At 46.1% G+C, this 25375-nt stretch overlaps 3 protein-coding genes across 4 annotated transcripts in view; 2 read left to right on the top strand and 1 right to left on the bottom strand.

The window, feature by feature from the left end:
• The window catches only part of KBTBD13 (kelch repeat and BTB domain containing 13), a 60701-nt gene that overhangs the window by 9942 nt on the left and 25384 nt on the right, over nucleotides 1-25375 (top strand). The gene's annotated exons all lie outside the window — the stretch shown is intronic.
• Nucleotides 3567-17784, bottom strand: UBAP1L (ubiquitin associated protein 1 like). 2 transcript variants are annotated; one of them, XM_081288948.1, is made up of 5 exons: nucleotides 17554-17784; nucleotides 13181-13759; nucleotides 10729-10938; nucleotides 4661-4762; nucleotides 3567-3847 (listed from the first exon to the last, which is right to left on the bottom strand). In XM_081288948.1, exons 1-5 carry the CDS (start codon nucleotides 17671-17673, stop codon nucleotides 3713-3715), a joined length of 1146 nt encoding a protein of 381 aa, XP_081145074.1. In that variant the 5' UTR covers nucleotides 17674-17784; the 3' UTR covers nucleotides 3567-3712. The 2 variants fall into 2 exon arrangements, with proteins under 2 accessions (XP_081145074.1, XP_081145075.1); XM_081288949.1 differs by having other exon boundaries at nucleotides 13181-13756.
• LOC308646260 (drebrin-like protein) lies at nucleotides 19628-21815 on the top strand. The gene is given in 3 exon segments (XM_081288945.1): nucleotides 19628-21342; nucleotides 21346-21456; nucleotides 21458-21815. Coding segments are annotated over 3 exon segments (1368 nt in total). The 5' UTR covers nucleotides 19628-20250; the 3' UTR covers nucleotides 21623-21815.

Below are 25375 nucleotides of genomic sequence, written 5' to 3'. Positions count from 1 at the left end.
GACCTGAGATGTACAGAGAGCCCTCCCCACTGCTGGGTCTGACCAAAGATACAGATGAAGTGTCATTCCTTTGGAAGGTCCCTGAGGGTCCCGCACCCCTGAGGAGATAAAAATGTTTTTCTTAGCTTCGCTTCCTACCTTGAACCTCCCAAACAGCTCTGGACACCTCCAGGCTATCTCTTTGGCCACCTGCCCCCATATGGCAGGGATTGGGGTGACAGAGCAAAACTCATCACAGGGCAGGGGTGGTGGCTTTCCTGACCAGCAGCACCCACCCCTCTCCTCAGCTGGACCTGCTACACCACAGTGTGGCCACTGCTTCTGACCTGCTCAGGGACATGACCCAGGCTTCTCTCCGCTCCACTCTGCTGCCATGCAAAATGTGCCACGTGCTCCCCAAAAGAGGGACAGCATTCCTGGGTTTCCCTCTCTCCCTCTTTTCCTCCTTCTCTCCCAATCAGCAAACACACCTGAGTGTCCTAACTATAAGTTGTGTCAGGCTCAGGGGCAGAGAGACTGCAGGTTCAGTGTCTGTCCCCAGGGCCTTGCAGTAGGAAGGAGGGTTCCCTCAGCAGTTACAGGCCCAGGATGGAAGTTGCCCACCGGAGGCCACAACCTTGCAGACAGTCTGGGCCCAACTTTTCCTCCCTAAGTTTAGACTTTCCCCAGGTTCACAGGGAGACAGGACAAATTCTACCCCAGTTGGTTGCTGCCTGTGTCCCTGTCCTCACTGTACCCTGTCGGTGTTTTGGTTGTCAGCAGGTGGAACCACCTTTGGCCAAGTTAAGGAGAACAGGATCCCACTGGAAGAACTCTGGGTGCTTAGCTCCTGGGAAGGCCAGAGCGCCTGCTGGGGAAGGGTGGAGCCCAGCAGCTGCAGACTCCAGGACTCCAGGAGCTGTGTCCACACCTGATCACAGCCAGATCAAGTGCCCTCAGGGTTCTGAGGTTATAGGCCCAGGCCCACTGGCTCTGTGTGGATGTGACATGTGCCTCTCCCTGGTCTGAGGATGACAGGACACTTGGACAACCACTAAGATGACTATATCTGAGGGAGGGGACATTCTCCCAACTATACTGAGTGTCACTTAATAAGGGACAATGGTCAGCACGAGGCTTTCTGGAATCCTTGGAATACTAGGGCTGCTAGGGGTATTTGGAATCTGGTTAAGCCATGCCCCCAGGCTGGCCTGTCCTGTGTCTCTGGCTTCCTTCCATCTTTCTGCCCTCATCTGACACCCAGTTAATGTCTTTGCTCAACCTGGAAACATTTTCTTAATGACAAAAAAATAAAACCATAGGTTAAAAGTCTTGAGCAATAAAACAGCAGATGACATCACATGGGCAGCTGCCCAGAGGACACAGAATGCATGTCTCTTGAGTGGGTGGCCTTATAAGGACAGGTTATTCTCCTCTTAGGAGGAGGATGGGCAGGAGGGAGGGCCACCATTAGGAGCCAGGAGGCTGGGCTGGGGTGGGTACCCCACTGCTGGGCTGGGGATAGAGCCAGCCAGGGTGTCTGGCCAGGATCCAGTTCCACCAGGGAACTGGCCAAGTATAACCTTCAGAGGCCCTTATTGAGCCAGAGCCTGCCTGCCTGCCATTATCACCAGCACAGGCATTGACCTGCCCACAGGAGCTGCTGACTGACCCACAAGCCAGGCCAGCCTCAGGAAGCCCCGCTCCAGGACAGAGGCTATTTCTCATGCTTTGTCCCACCTTCCCCCACTGCAGGTTGAGTTGGTGTGGTATGTAATAAAGGTTTGTGGGGTGGAAGAATCAGTGAATGAATGGGTCTTTGGTTGTAGTTTTGGCTCATCAACTTAGCTGTAAGTAACTTCTGGAATGCTGGCTGTATCATCTCATCTCAGAGAGACTAACACAGGGCTGAGCAGGTGCTTAACAATTTCAAAGAGTCACATAACTAGATAATGATATAGGTTGTAGTTCCAGCTTAGATGTGATTTCATTATTCTATCATCTAAAAAATTATTTTGAACTAACAAATTTGCCCATTGCCATTTCATTTTTAATCAAGCAATAGTTTTCTAGGGATGGAAAGGTTTGGAGCAGGTGGAAGAAGAATGGGAATAGTGGCATGTGTGAGGGCCTGCCAACTAGTCACCTCTAATCCAGGGGACTTAATAAAGTGATGGACTGAGTCTAGGTTAATCAGAACACAAATAGCTTTGGAGCTAACATTGTATCTTAGAAATTGAACTTTACTGTCTTTTCCAAGTGTAGTTCTCTTTTGGGCAATAGACACATGACCAACTTGGTGCCATCTTTCAGATTTTTTAATAGTTTTGTATTGCCTGCAAATTATTCAAAACAAGTTTGAAGACCAAAGAATATTTTTAATGTGATTTCAAGTTGGCAGACATTGAGGCTTAGTAGGAAGCATCAAGGGGCTGGACAGCCTTAGGAGACCCGAGTTCTAGTTCTGCAGTGTATACCTGCAGAAGTCCCTGTACACATTCAAACACAGTGTCTCTATGAACTGAGAAATGTGGAAGTTTCCTTTTTTTTTTTTTTTTAACAGACCTCAGCTTCCATGCCCAGCCCCATTTGCAGGGTGGAGTAAAGCTGGGAGGTTCGGATTTTGTGGTAATTGCCACAGGTTTTTGCATGGGCCAGCTCGGATAGCAGGGCACCAGCATCTTGGCCTCTGACCTCTGCTTGCCTAAGTCATGGGCCACTATAGCAACTGGCCATCTCAATTCTTGAGGACCTCTAAAGGATAGACCTGGGGTGACTAGAGGCTACTCTGGTACCAACTTCCCCATCCTCAAGGAGGAAAGACTGACATAGGACCCCAGATTGTCAGAGCAGGGGGCATAGAGTGGCTGTTCCAGAGGTTCACAAATACTAGCTGTGGGCCCAGTACATTGTAAAGAATACCCAGGGGGCTTCTTACATAAAACAAAACAAGCTGGGCATGACAGCACACACCGATAGCCCCAGCTACTCAGGAGGCTGGGGCGGGAGGATCACTTGAGTCTAGGAGTTCAAGATCAGCCTGGATAACAGAAAGAACTATCTCCAAGAAAAAAAGAAACCCGCAAGCAAACAGATTCCTGATGGCTGCCAAGCTATGCCTTTTGAATCAGAATACCTTATGGAGAGCAGCTAGGTCTGAAAATTTTTAAATTTTGACCTGGTCAAATCTTTCTACTTTTTCTTGAGAATCTAAGGCTCAAAAACTCCTTGATTCCAGACATCATCAGAACTCAAGGCTTCTAACCCACAGTTAAGATGTTCTTTCCAAACCAAAACCAGGAGCCTACAGGACTCAAAAGAACTGCCACAAGGGTTGGGGGTTGTGGCTCAGTGGTAGAGCGCTTGCCTAGCATGCATGAGACACTGGGTTCAATCCTCAGCACCACATAAAAGTAAAATAGAGATATTGTGTCCACCTAAAACTAAAAAAATAAATATTAAAAAAAAAGAACTGTCATGATTTATTTGTTTTAATTTTCTCAAAGTCAAAGTGATTAATGCACATAGTTTGAAGAGTCAAATACAAATATGAAAAACATGATTCCTTGCCCACCCTCTCCCCTCTGCCCCTTCCAGGAGGCAAGGGGGCAATGCTTTCAACTCCCGCCCTTGGCATTGTTTACACAGTGAGAATGCACGGCTTCCTTAGTCTTGTTAGGCTTCCATAACAGGCTGGATGGGGTTGCCCAGGCCTTGCAGAATGCCTCAGTGGTCACTGGGCACAGGCCACCAGCTCCTCTAGGGCTTGATCACGATGGTTGCCATGGACAAGCAGCACCTCCTTGATCCGGTGTGGCTGGAAGCCCATGTCGCTGAACTGCTCCCAGAGGCGCAAGAATTCCCCTGCCTGAGGAGGAGGAGATGGGAGGGGGCTCTGCAAGGCCCACCTACACCCTGGAAGCATCTCCCCAGTACCTTCTGCACCTCATCCCAGAAAGCTGTGGTCCCCCAAACCAGAAGAACCTAATCCTCGGCAGCATCTGCTGTCTTCCTGTACCTCTGTGTGTAGGAAGTGTGATGTGGCTCCCAACTCTTCCTCTATCAGGGAAAGAAGTTCTGACCTGGCCACTGGCTCTGCCCGGCCTCACCTCTCCCCTCTCACATGGCCTTGACCCCTGTGCTCAGGTACTGGGGCAGGAAGAAGGGTGCACACTGGCATCAGGTACGCCAGCACCGCTGAGGTTTCACATAATGCAGCCCTTGCCTGCCCTCCTCTTCTGACCCCTTTCCTCCTCAGCACCTCTGTCCCTCTGGCTGCCTCTATGAACAGGTGCTCTGGCTGGGAGTAGGGTTGGGGGCAAGTAGTATTCATCAAGCACTTAGAATTTTCTGTGAGGCCTGCAGCTGCCTGCATTCTGGGGAGTTCAAGTATCTCTGTGTGGCCCTTGATTCCTGTCTGGGTGTCTGACAAAGAATGGGCATTCACGAATGTCTGTTGTGTTGATTCAGCTAAATAAAACAAAACCCCTGCTTTCTTCGCCTCCAGTTGCCCTCCCCACATCTCGGGATTCTCTATCTTCTGCTTCATCTCCCTGGGCCAGCTCTTTCTCCCCTGGACCGAGGCTGCAGGCTGTCTCCTGTCCAGCCCACAGACTGCTCTGGGAACTGGTGTGCCCCATCCCTCCCAGCCCCTGGAGCCCAGGCAGGAGGCCCAGCTGACCTGGCTCTCAGAGAACTGGAACATCTCCATGGCCTCGTCCACCAGGGCCTCCTCATAGCCCTGCTGCAGAAGCCTTTCATGGGCACTGAGGTAGCTGAGAAACTGGGCGGGAAGAAGGCAAAGAGGGAAGGATGATAAGAGAGGCAGAGGCAGCAGACGAGGTGTAGAGGCACCCAGGGCCTCACTAAGGCCTGAGCTCAGAACTAGGCAGACTGGCCAGCCCACCACATCCCATGGGCTAACAGAAGAGGAAAAAAGGACCTGGGGACAGGTGGACAATGGGTCTTCACCTCACTGGCTGTCCCAAGTTGGGGGCTGGAATCCAGGAAAAGGACTTTTAGAGTGGGCTAAGATGTTCACAGAACCTAAGTGGGGACCACAACAGGCCTCAGATGGGCATCTCGCCTGCCACCCCTAGGCAATCCTGCACATGTGCACCACTCACCCCAGCCTGCCCACCCTCCTTGGAGAAGGAGTCTCCTCAGCCACCCTACCCCAGACACATCTCTGCCATCCAGAGCTCCTTGAGGCTTAACAGTTCTGCAACAGAACCAGAGGAGGATCCACAGGGCTGCACACCTGCTCCAGTCACTCCCTACCTAAGTCACCAGGGGCTACTTTTACTCTTAGGATAAAGTGCTGCCTCTTTACTAGGGCTCAGTTCCATCCAATATTTTCCAGGCTTCTGCCTGTCTGGCTCCCCCAGCTAAAGCAAGCCTCAGTGCTCTCCTGGGGAAGCTTCTCTGCCACCTCAGTCTTCACTGGGTGCCATCTCTAGTGCGCCCAGACCACCCTGTGCTCCCCGGCACAGCACATACAACTTTGTAATTGCTTCACTTAATCTTCCTTACCCACTCGTTTTTTGCTCCACAGGGAGGGGTTGGGCAGTTCTGTTCACTGGGTCCCCAGCACCAGCATGGCGGCAGAAGGAGCTCAATAAATATATGCTGTGTTTATAAACTGAATTAAGAACTACCTTTCAAGGAACTCACAGCTTAGTGGGGGAGATAAACCAGACACAGGACAACATCAGTGCCAGGCAAATCAAAGCAGGATTTATAGGGAGTAGGTGTCAAACGAAGGCTCCAGACCACAAGAATTATGAGTATATGCCGAGAAGGAGCAGGTTGGGTTTCTGTAGAGCGGGGCAGAAAGTGCAGATCATCTAACCTAATGGTTTTCAAACTGTCGTCACTCCTGAGCTGTTTGTCATAGCATATGAGGCTTCAATAATAAGCTAAGATCAGAGCTGCCTGGAAGAACAGAGGGCAAAGGCCATGGGAGCCCAGAATCCAGCACTCCTGCCAGAAGTTCTGCTTGGAATGTCTAGACCTTGCTCTGAGCACATTTGGAAAATCACACACCCAAGGCTGCCTTTCACAACTGGGGAAACAGCTCAAGGCAGGGCAGGTGGTTTGCCCAGGGTTCCAGGACAACTTGACCTCTTGTCTGAGAAGGAGATTGGTTGCTAGAGGAGAAGCTTTGAGGTAGCTTAGCAGTGGACAGGAGTTCTGAAGAAAACTTCACCTTCAGAAGGTGAGAGGGCAAAGGCAAGGGCAGATGGTGGATGCTCCTTTTACCTTTTGGCTTGCCCATAGCAATGATTCTCAGCCTTGGTGCTCATTACAACCACCCTGGGAATTTTGAAAATTACTGGTGCCTGGGCCTCACCAGAGGCTCCAGTATATTTGATCTGAGGCGTAACCTGGACACTGGGATGAATTTTTAGTTCTCCAGGTGATTTTAATGTGCAGCCAAAGTTAAGAATCACTGGCTGAAGGGACAGTTGACCACCTCCACACCATGCCAGGCTGCATATCTAGACCATCTGCAGATCTTCTAAAATTATAGGTTCTTGGATCTGGTCCAGATAGATCGGGGCTCTTCAGGACAGGGCCTGGGGGTCTGCACTTTAAAGATTCTGCTGTTTGGTCAGCTTTTGGGTCTATGGGACTGTAGAGGGTACCAAGCTTGCCTGAGGCCCTAGGTTAAATGTCACCTTCAGACCCCAGGATGGGTTTTCCAGAAGTCATTGGTTCCAAACACATACTTATTCCTCCTCTGTCCTATAAACAGGGAAGCACAAAAAAGGGAGCTTGGTGTGTCTGGAGTCCTATAGCAAGTTCTGGGCTTGGACCCTGGACCCTTACACATGCTGCTCAAGCCTGTCCTTTGGGCACATCATATCTGTAAAAGGAAGGAGAGAGGCACAGAGCTTATCTTTTATTTATTTATTTTTTAGTTATAGGTGGGTACAATATCTTTATTTTTTGATTATTATTATATTTTTATGTGGTTCTGAGGTTCAAACGCAGCGTCTCACGCATGCTAGGCAAGAGCTCTACCACTGAGCCACAACCCCAGCCCACAGAGCTTATCCTTTAAAAAAATTTTTTTAAGTTGTCAATGGACCTTTAATTAATTAATTTATTTATATGAGGTGCTGAGAATTGAACCCAGTGCCTCACATGTGCTAGGCAAGCACTCTACCACTAAGCTACAACCCCAGACCACAGAGCTTATCTTTTGAATCTCCTCTTATATCTCTTCTTCCTGACTCTTCTAAGTGTACTATCTCCATCATCTGATGCTCTCCTTCCTTTCAAGGGGGAAGGATCTGAACCCAACACATTGGGAGGCCAGTGCCCTGTGTTGGCTCTGACTAATCTTCAGAATTCCACAATGATGGGCTGAGACCTCAGCCTTGTCACAGTGGGCAAAGGGACTGAGGAGGCATGTCAGAGCCCCACTGTGGGCCTGAACCTCATAGCCCTCCTATCTAGCTTCTTGGCCAAGGTCAGCTAAGGGTAGGGGCCACTTTAGATCTGCTCCTAAATCTCAGATAAGACAAGGTTGCTGTCCTAGGAGGTTTTCACATAGAGAATGAAAGAAAAGCACTGTCCAACAAAGATTCAGAATCAGGACAACCTGACCTCAACACTTCTGTTGCCGTTGACAGGCTATTGAACCCCCTGGTCTCAGTTTGCTCATCTGCAAAATGCCCAGGACAGTAATAGCATAATAACTTTGTAGAATTGAGACCTAACGGAAGACTTTCAGATTAAGGGACCAGTGCAAAGAAAGTATTCAAAATCTGTTAGTAACCTTTCCTCTCCACCCAGTTTAGCTAGCATGGGGGTCACCATGTTGAAAGTGTTCCTCCAGATAGGGCATAGACTTATGAACCCAGGGTAGAGAAAAAGCAGGAGTGGGTTGGGAAGAACACCAGGAGCATTTCCCCACTTTCCCAACCTGGCAGCAGCACATTCTGCTCTGACTCCTGTTTAAGAATCACTCTCCTGTCACTCCCTCACCCAGGAGCAGGCCTGAGTCTTGAACTCAGGGACCCATTCACTATTCTGCAGTCATCAGTGATTAAGAAGAAGGTGTAGGGGCTGGAGATGTAGCTTGATGGTACAGTGCTTGCCTAGCATGTGTGAGGCACTGGGTTCAATTCTCAGCACCACATAAAGATAAATAAACAAAATAAAGGTATTGTGTCCATCTACAACAAACAAATTAAAAAAGAAGAAGAAGGAGAAGTAGGAGGTGAAGGAAGTGGCACATGCCTGAAATCCTAGCAGCTCAGGAGACTGAGGCAGGAGGATCACAGGTTCAAAGCCAGCCTTAGCAACTTTGTGAGGCCTTAAGCAGCTCAGCGAGACCCTGTCTCAAAATAAAATATAAAAAGGGCTGGGGATGTGACTCAGTGGTTAAATACCCCTGGGTTCAATCCCCAGTACCAAAAAAGAAGGAGAAGGAGGAGGAGAAGGAGAAGGAGGAGGAGAAGGCAGTGGTGGGGTGGAGACAGGAGAAAAAGGAATAAGTGCCAACTGCCCTGTGACCAGTTTTCTAGCCATGAAGAGCCCCAATATTTAGAAAATACAAAGGAGATGCTACAATAGGGGTACAGACAATAGCATTCAATGCCACCTCCTGTCCTCACTCATAATCTTTCTATGATTCCCTTTTGCCTACTAGGTTATTATCACAGTCTCAGCCCAGTTTTCAAAGTACCCTTAACCTGTCCCAACTCCCCTTCCCTGTCTTATCTCCCACCAGCCCGACTCATGCATCTTCTCCAGCAAGACGGACTGGATCAGATCTCCTGCACATTTCCTTTCTGCCTCTGACTCCTTTGCTCACACTATCCCTATTACTCTTCTCCTTATTTCAAAGCCAGGTCTTATCTAGACTTGGAAGTCCTGTTCCATGTGTGGTCCCTTCATGAAGCTTTTCCAACTCACTAGAACCTCCTTGTGGTAGATTGAGAGTGACCATAAATTTTTGGGTGTTCTTCCCATCAAGAGGGAGTTTATTTTTCTACCTTTATATCTAAGCTAGTCTATGACATGCTTTGGCCAACAGAATAAGATAGAAGTGACTATGTACAATTCCAGCCCAGGCCTCAGGAGGCCCTGAAGTTTTCACTCTTGGAACCAAGTGAGCTAGCTTGCCGGATGTGTATGGTCCAGTTGACAACTGACACCAACCTCTGGACTGGGAACAAGCCCATCTTAAGCTATTTAGCCCCAACGAAGTCACAACACTATGGCCACAAGAGAGATCAAGATGAGACCAGCAGAAGATCACCTAGCTGAGTCCAACTTCAAACTGCCAACCCACAGAATCTCATAAGCAAATTCATGGTTGTTGATTAAGGCACTAAGGTTCAGGCGGTTTGTTGCACAGCAGCAGATGACAGAAATACTCCGCAGCACTTATATATGCCCATTATGCTCCCAGGCATCTTGTAACCAGCAGCTCTTTTTAGGTACTTTGGGGATCCTCACTCCTTTGCAGGTGCTCTCACATTCTTGGCTTCTATTGGGAGTCAAGACCTACTTCCCCAAACTAGAGAAGGTTGAAGAGCTACCCTTTGAGTGCCATCACTGAGTGTCCACAATTCTAGCAATAAGAGTACTCTTTGAAAATAGAATCTGGTGGTGGTAAACTCTGATGCACCTTCCAGAGGCCCTTTACTGAAGGACTCATTACCCCAGATGCTGGGAGGGATAGGAGACACCCTCAGGGACTGCCTAAGCTGTTGAGATCTATGTCTCTCACGTCACACCCTTCCCATGAACAATGACTGCCTGAAGTAGGGGTAGAAAGCCTGGTCATATCAGCCTCACTTAGGCTACTCTGAGGGGCCAGAGAGGTTCCAGAGCTGTGGGGTTAGCTGATGCTATTTCTGGTCCTACATTACAGCTCTTCTTCCTCTGCCACTTCTGCTTCTGTCCCCTCCCTTTCATAGCAGCTGGTCCCAAGGACCTCCTTAATAAACATCCTACATGCCAAACTTCATCTGACTCTGTTTCCTGGGGAACCCAAACCACAGCACTAGTTTTTATGTACCTCGGTTTTTCCTGTAGCTCCCAGCTGCATCTGTATACCCAAAAAGTGCACAATAAATACTCTTGGCCAGTCAACATACTTTATATACAACCAAAGATATGAAAAATTGTGCTGTATATGCATAATAAGAATTGTAATGCATTCCACTGTCATTTTTTTAAATCAATTAAAAAAATAAATACTAAATACTCTTGGCCAGATGGAAGGATGTGGAGAAATGGATGTGGGTATTGATAAACTATTCATTGAGGAAAGTGGTTAGAGCTGTGTCCTCCAAGCCACTAAGCATATGTAGCTATTTGGATTTAAATTTAATTACAATTTTAGAAAATTTTAAAAATTAGTTTCTCAATCACACTAGCCACATTGAATGTAATGAAGTAGGCTAGTGGCTACTATATTGAACAACACAGATAAAAACATCTCTCATTAGATAAAGTTCTACTGGACTATTCTAAAAAGATTCTTGACTACACGAAGCTCCAGTTCCTGTATTTAGGGCAAGAGCTAGATAGGAGTAGAATACTGAGATTCCCCGAGTAGGTGTGAGGATAACTCCTATGGAGGAGGTAGCATAGGGACTAGAGGTTTTCTCACAACCCCAATAATTAATACCAGGTTGAGGTTCAAAACATATTCAAGATACAAAACCACATGGCCACTCATTGGCTCTAGCTTCACAACTCCTCAGTCCTGGGTCCCTCACTTACCTGGCTCAGGCTCTGTCTCCCTGTCTTCTGTAGAGCCTCAATGGCCCTTCCCAGGGGATATCCCAGGGCAATCACGGGCCCTATGAGGTCCTGCTCCTCCTGGCTCAGTGCAGACAGCAGGTCAGCCGTAGAATCAGGGTGCGATCTGTGGGAGTTGAGAGGCTGGGGTGTTCCCCTCAGGGGTGGCAGGCAGGTGTACGGACTGAGAGACTGAAATACAGAGAGGCTGGCATGTCAGTTACCAAAGGAGGTGACACCTGGCTGGGCTGGACATTTTAAAAGTGCCTTTGTGTACACTTTCTATACCTAGTGTAGGAGTTAGCATGGGGGGTGGGGGGTGGGGTTAGAGCCCTGAAGACCCCAGTTCCCCACTGTCTACTCACTTTATTCGAATGTAAAATGGAGGCAATCTCAAAAGTACCTCACAGGGTTGTAACAAGGCTTAAATAAGACAACATGAGCAAAGGGGCCTGGCATAAAGGGATCAGTAAAGGGGCCTGGCATACAGAAACTGTCAGTGAAGGCTAATACTTATTACTTAGAATACCCTGCAAAAGAAATATGATAGGTATCCAGGTGCTATGGTGCACTCCTGGAGTCCCAGCTACTCAGGAGACTAAGGCAGGAGGATCATTTGAGCCCAGGAATTTGAAACCAGCCTGGGCAACCTCGTGAGGCCCTATCTCAAGAATAAAGGGAAGGAAAGGAAAGGAATATAATATGTCCACCCTGCTATCTCTTTTTACAGATACTGAAGTCAAGGTTCAGAGAAGTTAATGACCCTGATACACAATACACATTTGGGAGTTGAACCCTACTCAGAGGTTCTTTACCTCATGGGGCAGGAAAAGACCTTCCTAGCCAGACTCTCCTTCTTGAGTTCATCTGGGCTGGGGTCTGGCAGGGTGTATAGTAGGGTAGGAACTGGGCACACCAACCCCTCAGTTGTGCTTGAGAGACTCACACAAATGCTGGACTAAGGAAGGTGACTTGAAGGCATTTCATCTGGTTTGCCAGCACCCCTTCTCCACATAGTAGAACTCCTCTGCTAGCCCTGAACACAGCACCCTAGTTCTATCTCCCAAGGAAAGACCAGCTGCCACTCTAGCTCCTGGGGCCAAGTATACGTGGGGCATAGGAATTCCCCACCCATCTGTCCCCTTCTTCTTGGGTTTTCCTAACATGACCCCACTCTAGGGACTACTGTTTACCTCAAGGGTGGAGATCCACATTTTAGGAGAAGAGTCTACTCTTGTCTATGTTTCCTCATCAACAGAATATCTACCCCATCCTCCCTATATGGCTGTTCTAGACTAATCTGGCCAGGGAAGAGACATCCTGACATCAGCTCTGATCCTTGAGCATGGTCTGTCCCACTTACAGAGCCTTTTCCCCTTTACTATTTGCTCTAAACAACTGTGGTAAGGGTTGCTGGTCCATTTTTTTTAGGTAGAGAAGGGTGGCTCAGAGTGGTTCAATAACTTGCCTAAGGTCACACACCAGTGAGTGGGAGATTTCTGTCTTTGGGATTTAATTTCACGTGGCTTCATTCTGCAGTATCTCCTGGCTTGACTGGCAGAAAGCTGTGCTCAAATGGTACTCTCTGCTACCAATTCTTGACCTAACTCATCTGCTCTCTGTATCTAGGCTTTGTGGAGTCTGATAACTTAAAACAATTTGGAGAGGACTTCTTAAAGAAAAAGAACATTTAATGAAGAACATGAAATTGGGTATAAGGCCTTGGAAGGGACAGAGTGAAGCTTCTTTGGCCTCACCATAAATTTGCCTCTCTTCCAGGTTCTGCCCAGCTCACTATTTCGGCCTGAAGCCTTACCATCCTTCAGAAGCCCTACCATCCTTCAGAAGCCCTCTCTGTCTCTCAACACCTTATCTTACTATACAGGGCTTGGCGTTGTCCATACCCGGTTGACCAACTCTCTATGTCCTGTGGTTTGGATCTTATCTCTCCCAACCCAGTGTTTGGCAGGAAGTTACTACAGTGACTATCCCTTGATTGAGCCTCCAGCTTACCCAGACTACAGTAAAATTCATCCATGGGAGGCCTTAGAATTGTGTCTCCTTCATTAAGGCAATTCAACATTCATTAAAAACCCTCTATGGGTCAAATCTGCTGCTAGATGCCCTGGAAACAAAAATGAATGCCATCTGATCCCTGCCTTAAAAGAACTCATTCCACCCAAGGAAACAGACAGGTACCAGTAATTACAATCATCATGAAATGTGCCCCAATAGAGGCAAAGCAGACAGAGCAGGGAAACAGAATGGGTTCCGCTAAGCAGAGAATATTCTAGGTAAATGGCCAGAAGGGCCGCACACCGGGACCAGATGGGAACAGGTAAAGCTAAGAAGGAAGGAGCACGGGGAGGAAGGAGCTGAGATTGCAGAGGTGAGGCTGGCCAGCTGAGGCCCTGGTGGAGCAGGCAGTCCTTACCGCAACAGTGGGCTTGTGGCTCCGCAGTGGGGGCATGGAGCCAGATGTCGAGGGCCGTGGGGGCAGCGCGGGGGCGTTGGGGGGCTCGGGTACAGGGACGTTGGGGAGCTGGGGTACAGGCCCGGGTGGCGGTGAGGGGCACAGGCTCAGCGCCCGGTGACCGCGAAAGCGGTGCAGGAGCGCGCGGGGACAGGCAGCCAACCTGCTCTCAGAGAGCCGCCGCCGCGCCCCAGCCAGCTCCGACCTCACGCTGCGCAGCACATCCAGGGAGCGCAGGCCATGGCTGGAGCCAGGGCGCCCTGGAGAACTGGGCTGCGGGCTGCTGGAGTCCAGCTCTTCCTCGCTGGCAGAGAAGCCTTCTTCCTCATTCTCCTCTTCCTCGAGCGGCTCCTGGGGTCCATCCTCCTCGTCTCTGGCTGTGCCAGGCGCAAATGCCAGCCCACTTTCGGGACTGACCAGCAAGAGCCAGGCCGGAGGGGCTGACACAGTCCTCAGATCATTGCACTGGTATGAGCAGGGTCCTCGGATGGCAGCCTCCACCCAGAAGAGAGTGTTCCTTTCCAGGCTGAAGTCATGCTGCTGAGAGAAGGTTTTGTGAGGTCCAGATGGGGCAAACAAGGACCTTGGGGGGCACCCTAATGGCTGGCCTGGGGACCCTGATGAGCCAAAGACTTACCAGGTCTGGACAGCTTCTGATTCGGAGTCCTGGGCATCCTACACAGCCCACTCCCACCAATAGTTTTAGCTAACACTGGGGCAAATGGATACCGGTAACAGTTTATTGGCAAGCTCTGGCATGAAGAGCAGAATGAGAAATAATTGAATAGAATGAAATGCAATATCTAAAACCCTTTGCCATTCAGTATGTCATTGCTAACTATGTTAAAAATCTCTCAAATAACTGGGTGCAATGGGTCATGCTTGTAATCCTAGCTACTTGGGAGACTAAAGCAAGGGGTTCCAAAGTTTGAGGTCAGGTTTAACAATGTAGCAAGACCCCATCTCAAAAGAAAAATAAAAAAGGCTGGGGATATAGCTCAGTGGTAGAGCACTCTTGGGTTCAATCTCTAGTTCAGAAAAAAAAAAAATCCAATAAAACTTGTTCTTCACAAAGAAGTGTTCACGAGAGCCCAGCAGTTTGCCACTGAACAGTCAGCCTTGGAGGCCCATTCATCAGACAAACCTCCCTATGGAGCAGTTAATATCTGCCCTTTACCCACTTTGCTCTCATCCAGGGATACTCTGGGGTCCAGGAAATATATAATCTAACCTTTGTTGAATTTAACTAGTAGGTCAGGTGTCATTGCTTGTTCCAGATTATGAAAATGAGGCTCATAATTTTTTTTTTGTACTGGGGATTGAATGCAGGGGTGCTTTAACCCTGAACTATATTCTCAACCCTATTTACTTTTTATATTGAGACAGAGTCTCCCTAAATTTCTTAGGACCTTGCTAAATTGCTGAGAGGCTGGCCTTGAACTTTGGATCCTCCTATCTCAGGTTCCTAAGTCACTGGGATTACAGGCATGTGACAGTACACACAGCAAGACTTAAATTTTTTTATTTGCTATGGACAGATAGATGATAGATGTGGACAGATAGATGGGTGTTGAACTTGTGTTTCTGTCTACCTGACTGTAGTGCTCACCCCACTGACTATTAGGCCACCTACGAAAGCAATCTGGAATCTATATAATTATTCTAACTTTGATTCAATTTATAACTGAATTAAAAAGTGAGAGTATTCCTATTTCTTACCTTTCTTTTCTGAAGTTGTAGACTGATAGCACCACATAAAAATAAATAAATAAAGGCATGCTAAGGATTAAACCCAGTGCTTCACATGTGCTAGGCAGACACTCTGCCACTGAGCTATAGCCCTAGCCCTGTTTCTTACCTTTAAAGTTAAGAATAGAAAACATAAAACTCCATTAAAAATTGTATGCCTGCACGTATAGCTCAGTAGTAGAGCACTTACCTAGCTTGCCCAAGGCCTTGGGTTTGATCAATAGCATTGAAAAAAATGGCCAAATAACTTTAAAGGGGCAATTTTAGTGCTCTCCCATGGCCAATTGAGGAAGAGATAGGCTAGGGGAAGTAGTGTTTGAGGGAGGAAGGGGCAGATAGGCAGAAAGACACAGATATTGGACAGAACACAGGCACTGCCTCTCTCACTGACATGACCCTGCCTTGAGGAGAGAAGTCTGACTCAGCAGCTCCAATGTGACTCCCTGATTGAGGTCAGGGACCAGGTTTTATTCCTTTCTCTGAATCTGTAAGGCCCGGGGCAGGCCAGGCACAGAGTGGATATTTATAGGCATGTGCAGAATAAATGGTTAGAAAAAAGAGATTTGAGCAAAAACAGGTAGGTTATAAAAGACAGAGGAAGGAAAAAGGCAATTTCATAACTGAGGCATACTTGGAGAAAAAAAGACTAAGAGATAAAGAGACAGTCAGTGGGACTTAGAGGGATAAAAGACTCAATAAAATACCAATACTTTTTTATTCTGAAATGCCACACTATGATTCTAAATTTGATATGAAAGACAAACAAATAAAAATAGCTATAAAAACTCTGGTAACAAAAATATAAATAAGGAGAACTGAGACCTGGCTTTACCAGTTCTCGATAATTAAACTATGGCACTATCCCAAACAGATTGAAGGTACATAATAGAAAATCCAGACATAAATCATAATATATATGGGGCTTTAAAAAGTAATAAAGGTGTATGAAATATGATATGTCAAGAGCTTTGTAATGTTTTGAACAACCAATAAAAAATATATATATATATTAAAAAAAAAGTAATAAAGGTGGCAGTAGGAAAAGGAGAGATAGTCAAGCAGTAGGAAAAGGAGAGATAGTCAATAAATTGTGTTAGCTAGCTGGAAAAAATAAAGTTGGATTCATTCTCACTCTAAAGATGAATTCCAAAAAGGATTTAAATATATGATATGACACGAGAAAGTACTAGGAGAAACAGAAGAGAAATCCTTTATAATTTCAGGTGGTCAAAACCATAAAAGGAAAGATAATTCTAAATGACTACTACTATAACCACTATATAGAGCTTCCAGAGAGGGAAGCTTCAGAACAACTTCTTCTCAGTGTGGTTAGAGCTGAGCAGGAGGGAAAAATTGTGATAATCTACCTCCATTGCAAGGTTGGTAAAGTAAATTCCTGTTCTCAACAACACAAAGAGAAGACAGACAGCACTGGCTGCTAGGGAAGAGCCAGAGCACCTGCTACACAGAGCAGCATGCATAGACACTGTACTCTGGGCTTTACAACCACTGAGCCACACCCCAGCTCTTTTTATTTTTTATTTTGAGACAGTCTTGCTAAGTTGCTGAGGCTGGCTTTGAACTTGCAATTCTCCTGCCTCAGCCTCCTAAGCTATTGGGATAATAGGCATGTGGCACCACTTCCAGCTGTAAACCTTGATTCTGATGAGCCTGTGATTCCTGGGTCTACAGAGGAAGCAAGTTCACACTGGGTCTTCTCCTGTGCCTCGAGGTCACTCAACCTCTTTACCTGATTTTCCCCAGGACTGCGCTCTATGCTCCTGAATTCTCTGCAACAACCCTTTGCCCCAGTTTTTGCCTTCCCCAACTGGTATCTTATATCTCATTCCAAGTTCTACTCTTAGCTAATATGAAATTACCTGGAGTCAGGACCTGGATTTTCATATGATCACTACTAATAACTATGAATAAATATCCCCCTTCTCTAAATTTCAGGTTTCTCATGTGTAAAATGAGTGAGAGCCAAACCAGACCTTCAAACTTTTCTATAAACACTCCTGCAGATAGTAGAGAGTGAGCACCAAGTCTGTGAGCCCAGGCCCCAGGGGATCCAGGCTAGCTCCACAGCTCTTTGATACCACCATATACCCTGGGAATGTGCACTTAGCAAGGTGTAATCTAGGGATGTGAACCAGGGGCATGAGGTCCTTCTAGGCCACCTCCAGGTGTGGGTCTATGGAATAGCACTCCCTTCTAATTCCTTCTAACATGCCCCAGGTAACTGTCTGCATTTTAAGAGGATAACAGAGAATAAGTCTTTACCCAAAAGAGTGATTTTAATGGTGGAATTTTAGACATGGCCGCAAGTTGGTAGAGAAGGGGAACTGGAGCACCACTGCAGTAACTGCCCCTCACTTCACATAAGCAGCCTCTCTGTATCCTCAGCTTAAAACAAGACCCACTGAACAACCCTCATCACCTAGCCACCAACTTTCTTTATGAAACTTTTTCCCCCCTCTATTGGGTTAATTTCAAGCTTCCCAGACTATTCAAAAGCAGGTCAAGCTGCCCTTTCTCAGGCCTCAGACCCAGGGACAAGAAGCTAGAGAGACAGGCACACTTACCACAGAACCCAGCAGAAGCTCCCTGCAGGCAGGGATACTGAACTCTGGTGCAGGGAGAGGATCTGTGCTGATCACAAAACCCTTGGGTACCTTGAAGGGGACACCATCGAGGGCACTCATTCTGTCAGGAGTGTGGAGATGGCTCAGCAGTGTTCGGCAGGCTGCCTGGGGTCAGAAAGAAAGAAGGTAGAGTCCTGTGGACCAGGCTCAGACCACAGTCTCCTGCACAGTTGCTTAGCTGGGCAACACACAACTGGAAAAGAACAGGTGAACTGGCCAGAGCTGCTTATGGGAGGATATAAATAAAAACAAGAACATTTTCACATGCCAGGAATTGACTATTTCATGTCTAAGTCATGCTTTATATCATTGTCTATAAGACCAGCTCTAAAGCATTTCATCCATAGAGTTGCCATTCCAAAGTTTAAGGAAGAAATTACACCAAATTACACAAACTCTTGAAAGAAATAAAGAATACTTCCTAATTCATTATAATTGAATATAATCTTTATGCCAAACTTGACAAGAAAATTAGATGGCACTCTCTCATGAACCAAGATGCAAAAATCTTAACAAAAATAATTATGGAAAGAATCATACAACAATGTCAAGCTGAATTTATTCCTGAAATGACAGATTGGTTTAACATTCCAAAATTAATCAATAGGAATACAGATAAGGGGCTGGGGATGTGGCTCAAGCAGTAGCGCGCTCGCCTGGCATGCGTGCGGCCCGGGTTCGATCCTCAGCGCCACGTACAAACAAAGATGTTGTATCCGCCAAAAACTAAAAAATAAATATTAAAAAAATTCTCTATCTCTCTCTCTCTCTCTAAAAAAAAAGGAATACAGATAAATATTAATAAAGATCAAAGTAATATAATTTTATATCTCCATGGATCCAGAAAAAATACTTCATAAAATTAATACCCATTTGTGATTTTAAGCAACTAACCCTTATAAATTTAGGAAGACTGTAATTTCCTTAATCTAATAAAGAATATCTCTAAAACATCTATAGCAAACATCCTACTTAATGATGAGATTCAAAAGGACATCCCCAATACTGGAAATGATACAAGAGAGTCCCCATCAAATCTATTTAATATTGCGCTACCGGCACTATTTTGTGGGAGTGTAACAATTGGAAAGAAAGCAAGCAAGCAACCATTATTTATGGATGACATAATTATATGAGAAAATAAAAAATAATCTGTGAATAAAACTCTTAGAATTAGTAACATAATTCATCAAGGTCATTGGGTATGAGGTCAATGTTTCAAATATATCTCTGAGGCTAGGGATATAGCTAAGTTGGTAGAGTGCTTGCTTTGCATGCACAAAGCCCTGGGTTCAATCCCCAAAACCAAATATGTGTGTGTGTGTGTGTGTGTGTGTGTGTGTGTGTGTGTTACTAGGGATTGAAACCAAGGGTGCTCTACCACTGAGCTACAACTCCACAGCCCTTTTTAAAATTTTTATTTTAAGACAGTCTTGCTAAATTACCAAGGCTGGCCTCCAACTTGTGATGTTCCTTGGTCAGCCTCCAGAGTCACTGGGGTTATAGGTATGCACCACTGTGCTCAACTTAAATAGCATCTTTAAAACATTTCATTAGAAACGGACCAATTCTACTTGACTTTCATAGCAACAGTGCATGAGAGTTACAGATGATCACATTCTCAGTGACACCTGAAATTGTCAGGCTTTTTAATTTAACCATTCATTGTTGTGTGTGTGTAGTGGTATCTCATTGTTTACTTTGCACATAACTGACAATTTATGAGGTTAAACAACTTATCCAGAATTAAAAGCTCATTCACATATCATTTCTAGGTCTTTTGTCTAAGTGTAGTATCTGTACTTAGTTTAACAATACAAGAGCCAGGGATTAAATATTGAGTCTGCTGCCTTGCAATAAAAAAAAACCTAATTCACACAGAATTTAAACTCACAACTACCTATAATATAAATCTAGACTCCTAAAGACATTCTGGCATTTTGCAAACAATCAGGGATTATTAGGGAACCTGCACAAGAGAGTGCCTCTGGCTCAACACAATCTGTCATCCCTGCCAGGATGATGCAAAACCCTGCTGCTTAGGGTCACTGTGCGGTCATGCTGTTCCCTACAGCCGAGCACCATGTAGAGAGGTAGGGTGGGTGGGTAATCTGAGTGCAGACAGGTCAATTGAGGGCAGGTGGGCAAATCCTTTAATCCCCTCATCTCCTCCCCCATCTGTCCATTCTTGCCAGTGTCTTCCTCTATATGACTCATTCACTCCATGCTTTGAGCCAGAGCCCCGGCACAGCAGAGGCCGCTCCTCACGCTGCCTCCATCGTACAGGACCAGGCAAGTCCTCGGGTAACCAGTAACCTATCTGCCCTGTCAGCTAGTTCTCACAGGGCACTTCTGAGGTACAACAATGTAAAAGGAGACATGGAAAATTCAGCAAGTTTTGGCATTCTCAGATTTATCATTCACATTTTCAGTTATCACTTGAATTCTGAACTATGGGAAGACCAATAGTTCTATTGAGGCTCAGAGAGAATGTACGTCCACTTAGCAGGTAGAGGGCAGCCTTCTTTCCCATCTTTGACCCAGCATCTGCCTCCTAATAGGTCTTCTCTAATCTACTATACACTTGCTTCCAGGGTAACTTAGAGTTAAAGGATTCTGGGAATATCTCTCTTAAGAATGGCAAGAGCGGGGCTCCGGCGGTCAAGGGAGGCTGGCCCCAAAAGCTGCATCGGCTGCGGCTCGGGGACTGTGGGGCGGACCATGGCGGCGAACCTGAGCCGGAAGGGGCCCGCGCTGCAAGAGGCCTACGTGCGGGTGGTCACCGAGAAGTCCCCGACCGACTGGGCTTTGTTTACCTACGAGGGCAATAGCAATGACATTCCTGTGGCTGGCACAGGAGAAGGTGGTCTGGAGGAGCTGGTGGAAGAACTCAACAGTGGGAAGGTGATGTATGCCTTCTGCAGGGTGAAGGACCCCAACTCTGGCCTGCCCAAGTTTGTCCTCATCAACTGGACAGGCGAGGGTGTGAATGATGTGCGGAAGGGAGCGTGCGCCAACCACGTCAGCACCACGGCCAACTTCTTGAAGGGGGCCCATGTGACCATCAATGCACGAGCAGAGGAGGATGTGGAGCCTGAGTGCATCATGCAGAAGGTGGCCAAGGCCTCCGGGGCCAACTACAGCTTCCACAGGGAAAGCAGCCGCTTCCAGGATGCAGGACCCCAGGCCCCAGTGGGTTCTGTGTACCAGAAGACCAATGCCATATCTGAGATCAAGAGAGTTGGAAAAGACAGCTTCTGGGCCAAAGCTGAGAAGGAGGAGGTGAACCGCCGGCTGGAGGAGAAGCGACGGGCTAAGGAGGAGCAGCGGCAGCTGGAAAAGGAACGCCGGGAGCGGGAGCTGCAGGAGGCTGCCCGCCGAGAGCAGCGCTACCAGGAGCAGCACAGAGAAACCAGCCCCTCAAGGACAGGTGAACAGCAGCAAGAAGTGGTTTCGAAGAACAGGGAGGAGCAGGTGTTTTCTGATCAGCGGGGTGCACACCCACGGGAGATTTTCAAGCAGAAGGAGAGGGCCATGTCTACCACCTCCATCTCTAGCCCTCAGCCAGGCAAGCTGAGGAGCCCCTTCCTGCAGAAACAGCTCACCCAACCAGAGACCTCCTTTGGCAGAGAGCCAACTTCTGCTGTCTCAAGGCCCAGGGCAGATGTCTGTGAGGAGCCAGCACCCAGCATTCCTCCAAGTCTGGTGCAGGCAGAAGAGGAAGCCACGTAGGAAGAGCCTCCAGAGCAAGAGCCCCTCTATGAGGAGCCCCCAATGGTCCAGCAGCAAGACACTGGCTCTGAGCACATTGACCACTATACACAAGGCAAGGGCTGTGTTTCCGCGGGCCTTGTACGACTACCAAGCAGCGGATGACACTGAGATCTCCTTTGATCCTGAGAACCTCATTACTGGCATCGAGGTGATCCACGAAGGCTGGTGGCGTGGCTATGGACCCCATGGCCACTTTGGCATGTTCCCTGCCAACTACGTGGAGCTCATTGAGTGAGGCTGAAGCCCATCTTTCCCTTCCCCACCCAGATGTGGCTTCCTTATTGTTAAAAGAGAAGATGCAAGAGTCAGTGTTTGGCACTTCCAAGAATGGAACCACAATGAGGAAAAAGCCTCAGGGCTCCTCTGGCTTGGGTGGTTCAGCCTCTGTCACCCCAGATGCAGCAATAACCCAGTGATTCACAAACACACTTCCTGCAACTTCCCAGATCCTTCCACTAGTGTGGCTCTTCACATCTGTGGGACACTAAGCTAAGCCCCACCCATAGTGAGCCCCCAGGTAATCTCTGCCTGAAGAGAGTAAGTACTACTAAGCCAGGTCTCTGAGCAGGAGCATCTGGAGCAGCCTTCTGCATTTGCCTTTTCTTTCTTTCTCTCTGGCTTCTAAAGGATGGTGGCTGTAACTATTTAGAATGACCTTTGGGAACAGTGAATTTAGAGAATTGCTTTTACCAGTCTATGACCAAAGTCAGTGGACCATGATGAGTTTGACAGCAGGGAGTTATTGTCTTACTGGAGCCTGCCTGGTCCCACTCCATTTCTGTCCCTCTGTTTGGGCCTTGGGAAGTGGGGATGGGATGAGCAAGCTCCCATTTCTGGGTATGTGAAAAATCAAAGACACGATGTGTAAAAAAAAAAAAAAAAGAATGGCAAGAGCTGAGATATGATCTAGTTAGAACATAGTCTAAAATGAGGGTCACCTTGCTAAATACAAAATAAGGGATATAGATGGTTAAGTAACAATTTCAGGGCTTACCAGGACCCCGCACAAGGGAGTGCCTCTGGAAGGGGAGTGTTCTAGTCCTTATGGGGCTTAGGAAGCTTTAGGAAAGCAACTGGCTTTGATCTGGACCCCAGAAGGTTGGAGAACAGCCTGTGAGCAGGAGAGAGATGGAGAGTGAGATTCCAGGGAACAGCTTGAGCCAGGGAGCAGAGGTAGGAAGCTGCAGGGCAGAGGGAGTGGGTGACAAGTTGTTTGATTCAAGTAGATAGTTTGTGCTGGAAGCAGTCTGCACCAAGATTGAAGGGATAGATTTGGGTCTGCCTGGGGAGGACTTTGAACTTTAGGTTGAGTTCCGGCTCCATTCAGTAGTTGACAGAGAAAGCCCTGAAGAAGCCTGGGGGTGGGGGAATGGGAGTGGAGACTTTAGGAAAGCCAGGCTGTGCATGCTTCAACAAACCATACAATCCAGGATTTCTCAAATCCCACTCCATGTGCCAGTGCCCATTTGGCATAGCTGAGCATGGGCCTGGGTGGAGACTGTGGTGAGTTGTCTAGTCATGACAGCAGTTTTAAAGTTCTCTACTATACTCTTTTAAGTGACTTCACTTGCTCATAGCTTTAATTACCAACAAATGATTCACAAATTCTCCAGGTCTCTTCTGAGATCAGACTCATAAACACAACCAGCTCCAAGACTTCTCTCCCAAGATGTCTCAAGAGTCCCTCAAACTCAACATATGCAAAGTGAACTATTGACTTTCCCCTCCCCCAAAGTGATCATCCCCTGCCTCCAGGGTTCCTCTCAAGGTATGGCAGCTTTGATCCAGGCAATGAGGATCTATTCCTGATGTTCCTCTCCTTTCTTACCCATGCCAAATCCTTTGACAAGTTCTCTCTTTTAAATCTGGAGTGTAGCCATTTCATGCTTCCTGCACTGCTACCATGGGAACCCCAGCCCCTGTTCTTTCACTTAGACAACTGTTCCCCATGTATCCTCTCATGCTGTATTACTTCGGTTTTGTTCCACATGCTGAAGCAAGAAGGATCATTTCAAAACACAAAACTAAGCCACTAACTTGCTTGAAAGCTTTCAATCGTTTCCAGGTGCTTTCAGAATAAAAACTCCTTCAGAAGCCTTGCAACTTCTAGCCCCTGATCCCTCTTTTTCCATCTTACTGCAGCCATCATAGCCTTCAATTTCCAATTGTCTCTTGACTCACCACAAGACCTTTGCATATTCTATTCCAAATACTTGCCGTGTTCTTCTCTGTCTCTTTTCTATAACTAATTAAAAGCTGTTCATTTTTCAGAGTTCAGCTGAAACATCACTTTTATAAGAAAGCTTTTATAAAATGTTTAAAGTCTAATATAGTGGCACTATCCATATATAAATAAATATATATATGTATATATATCCATACATATAAATTTAAAAAAATATATATATATTTTACTGTGACAGAGTATATATTTTGTGACCTAGCATATACATATGTAGATGGAACAATTCTTATCCCTACTAGATGATAGTTTTTTCTGTTATTTCTCCTAACTATATTATAGAACCATGTATGAAAAAAATTTCTACTTCATATTCTCCTAGAACCATACCTTTTCTTCAAAGTACTCAGTGCATTTTTTTTATTATTAGATTAATATCTTTCTCACAACCTGTATTTTCTGTGAAGTTAGGGAGCATTTGGTATTTTGCTTAGCCTCTATGGGTACTTTGTAATAAATATTTGGATAGTGAAAACTATAAATCAATTACTAAGTACTATTCCTTGTAGCATAATCATAATTGTAACTAATGACTCTAAATATCTGTACAATTATTAAAACTTTACATTCTATACTTTACATTCAGATTCCAGGAAGGCATGAATCCTATGTCTGCTTCTTTTTAATGTTTGAAGCATCCAATACAGTACCCAGAAAATGGGAAATTAAAAAAATCATATTCCAAGAACACAAATTCTGGTATCCTGATTCTGACAAATGAATTTAACAATGTTATACATTCTAACACCACTTTGCTTCAAAGACCGTGATCTTAGTTTCAGAGACTGTTGAGAAATCAGTTTATTCCAAAAGGCAAAACAAATTCTTCACAGGTGACCAGATGTGGCAAGTTAGGAACTACAGTACCAATACACACAAAGTAACAAGCTCCTTATATGGTAATTTATTGACTCAAAACATTAAAAAAAGTTAGTTGGAAATGTGTCATTTAATTTGTTCCCTAAAATAAATCACTACTAATACTTCACAGCATTCACATTCCTTTAATCTACTGAATATTACTCTTATTTCAATGGAACAAGATATAGTTTGGACTTACCTTGGAATTCCCAGGAGAGCTTCTTTGTGGACAAAACATGTAGAAGTGAACTGCTACAACAGATGGCATAATCTTAGCTAAGCTTCTTGTTACAAAAGTCACATGGATACAGAAGCATGGTTTTAGAGTGATTAATTGGTTGGCTTAAAGCAGAAAATTCTTCGACAACATAAACTCAGCCACTTGGGCGGAATACTCTTAGTATTTAATGTATTTTCTTTCTCTCATAGCTTTCTTCCCTATGTTTATATCATTTCTTAAAAGTAAATGCTTTTGTCAGAGTTCTTCACAAGTCCAGGGATGACAGTTCTAGGAAATAAAAGTATGCTTGCAGGGCTGGGGACGTAGCTCAGTTGTAGAACACTTGCCTAGCTTGTGAGAAAGAGGCCCTAGGTTCAACCCAGAACCATGCAAAAGAAAAGAAAAAGAGAAAAGTATGCTTGCATATATGATATGATGAATCAACAAGTAATTGGTTGACTTTCTGATTAGTCATTGAATGGTTTCCTCTATTTTTATCCATTCATGTTCAATCTATAGAGAATTCAGGTAAAAGTATAAAAATGACATGATTTCAAAAAGGACTGAAGGCTCAACAGCAATGTAGTTCCAAATTCTGTTGACTAAAAAGAATAAGAAATGACTCTAAATGGGAAGCAATAACAATAAGCACCCCTAACATGAAG

The sequence above is a fragment of the Spermophilus citellus genome, assembly GCF_964194105.1.
Source record: "Spermophilus citellus genome assembly, chromosome: 4".
Classification (NCBI taxonomy): Eukaryota; Metazoa; Chordata; class Mammalia; order Rodentia; family Sciuridae; genus Spermophilus; species Spermophilus citellus.
Note: the sequence above shows the minus strand (reverse complement) of the source record. Positions and strands in the feature narration are given on the sequence as shown.

What these genes read in the sequence shown, in the direction of transcription:
- UBAP1L (XM_081288948.1), bottom strand. Translation starts at nt 17,673, where the DNA reads ATGAGTGCCCTCGATGGTGTCCCCTTCAAGGTACCCAAGGGTTTTGTG. An exon ending in AGCTTCTGCTGGGTTCTGTG is followed by an intron (nt 13,760 to 17,553) that starts GTAAGTGTGCCT and finishes ACCTTCTCTCAG; the next exon opens with CAGCATGACTTCAGCCTGGA. An exon ending in TCCAGTTCTCTGAGAGCCAG is followed by an intron (nt 3,848 to 4,660) that starts GTCAGCTGGGCC and finishes CCTCCTCCTCAG; the next exon opens with GCAGGGGAATTCTTGCGCCT.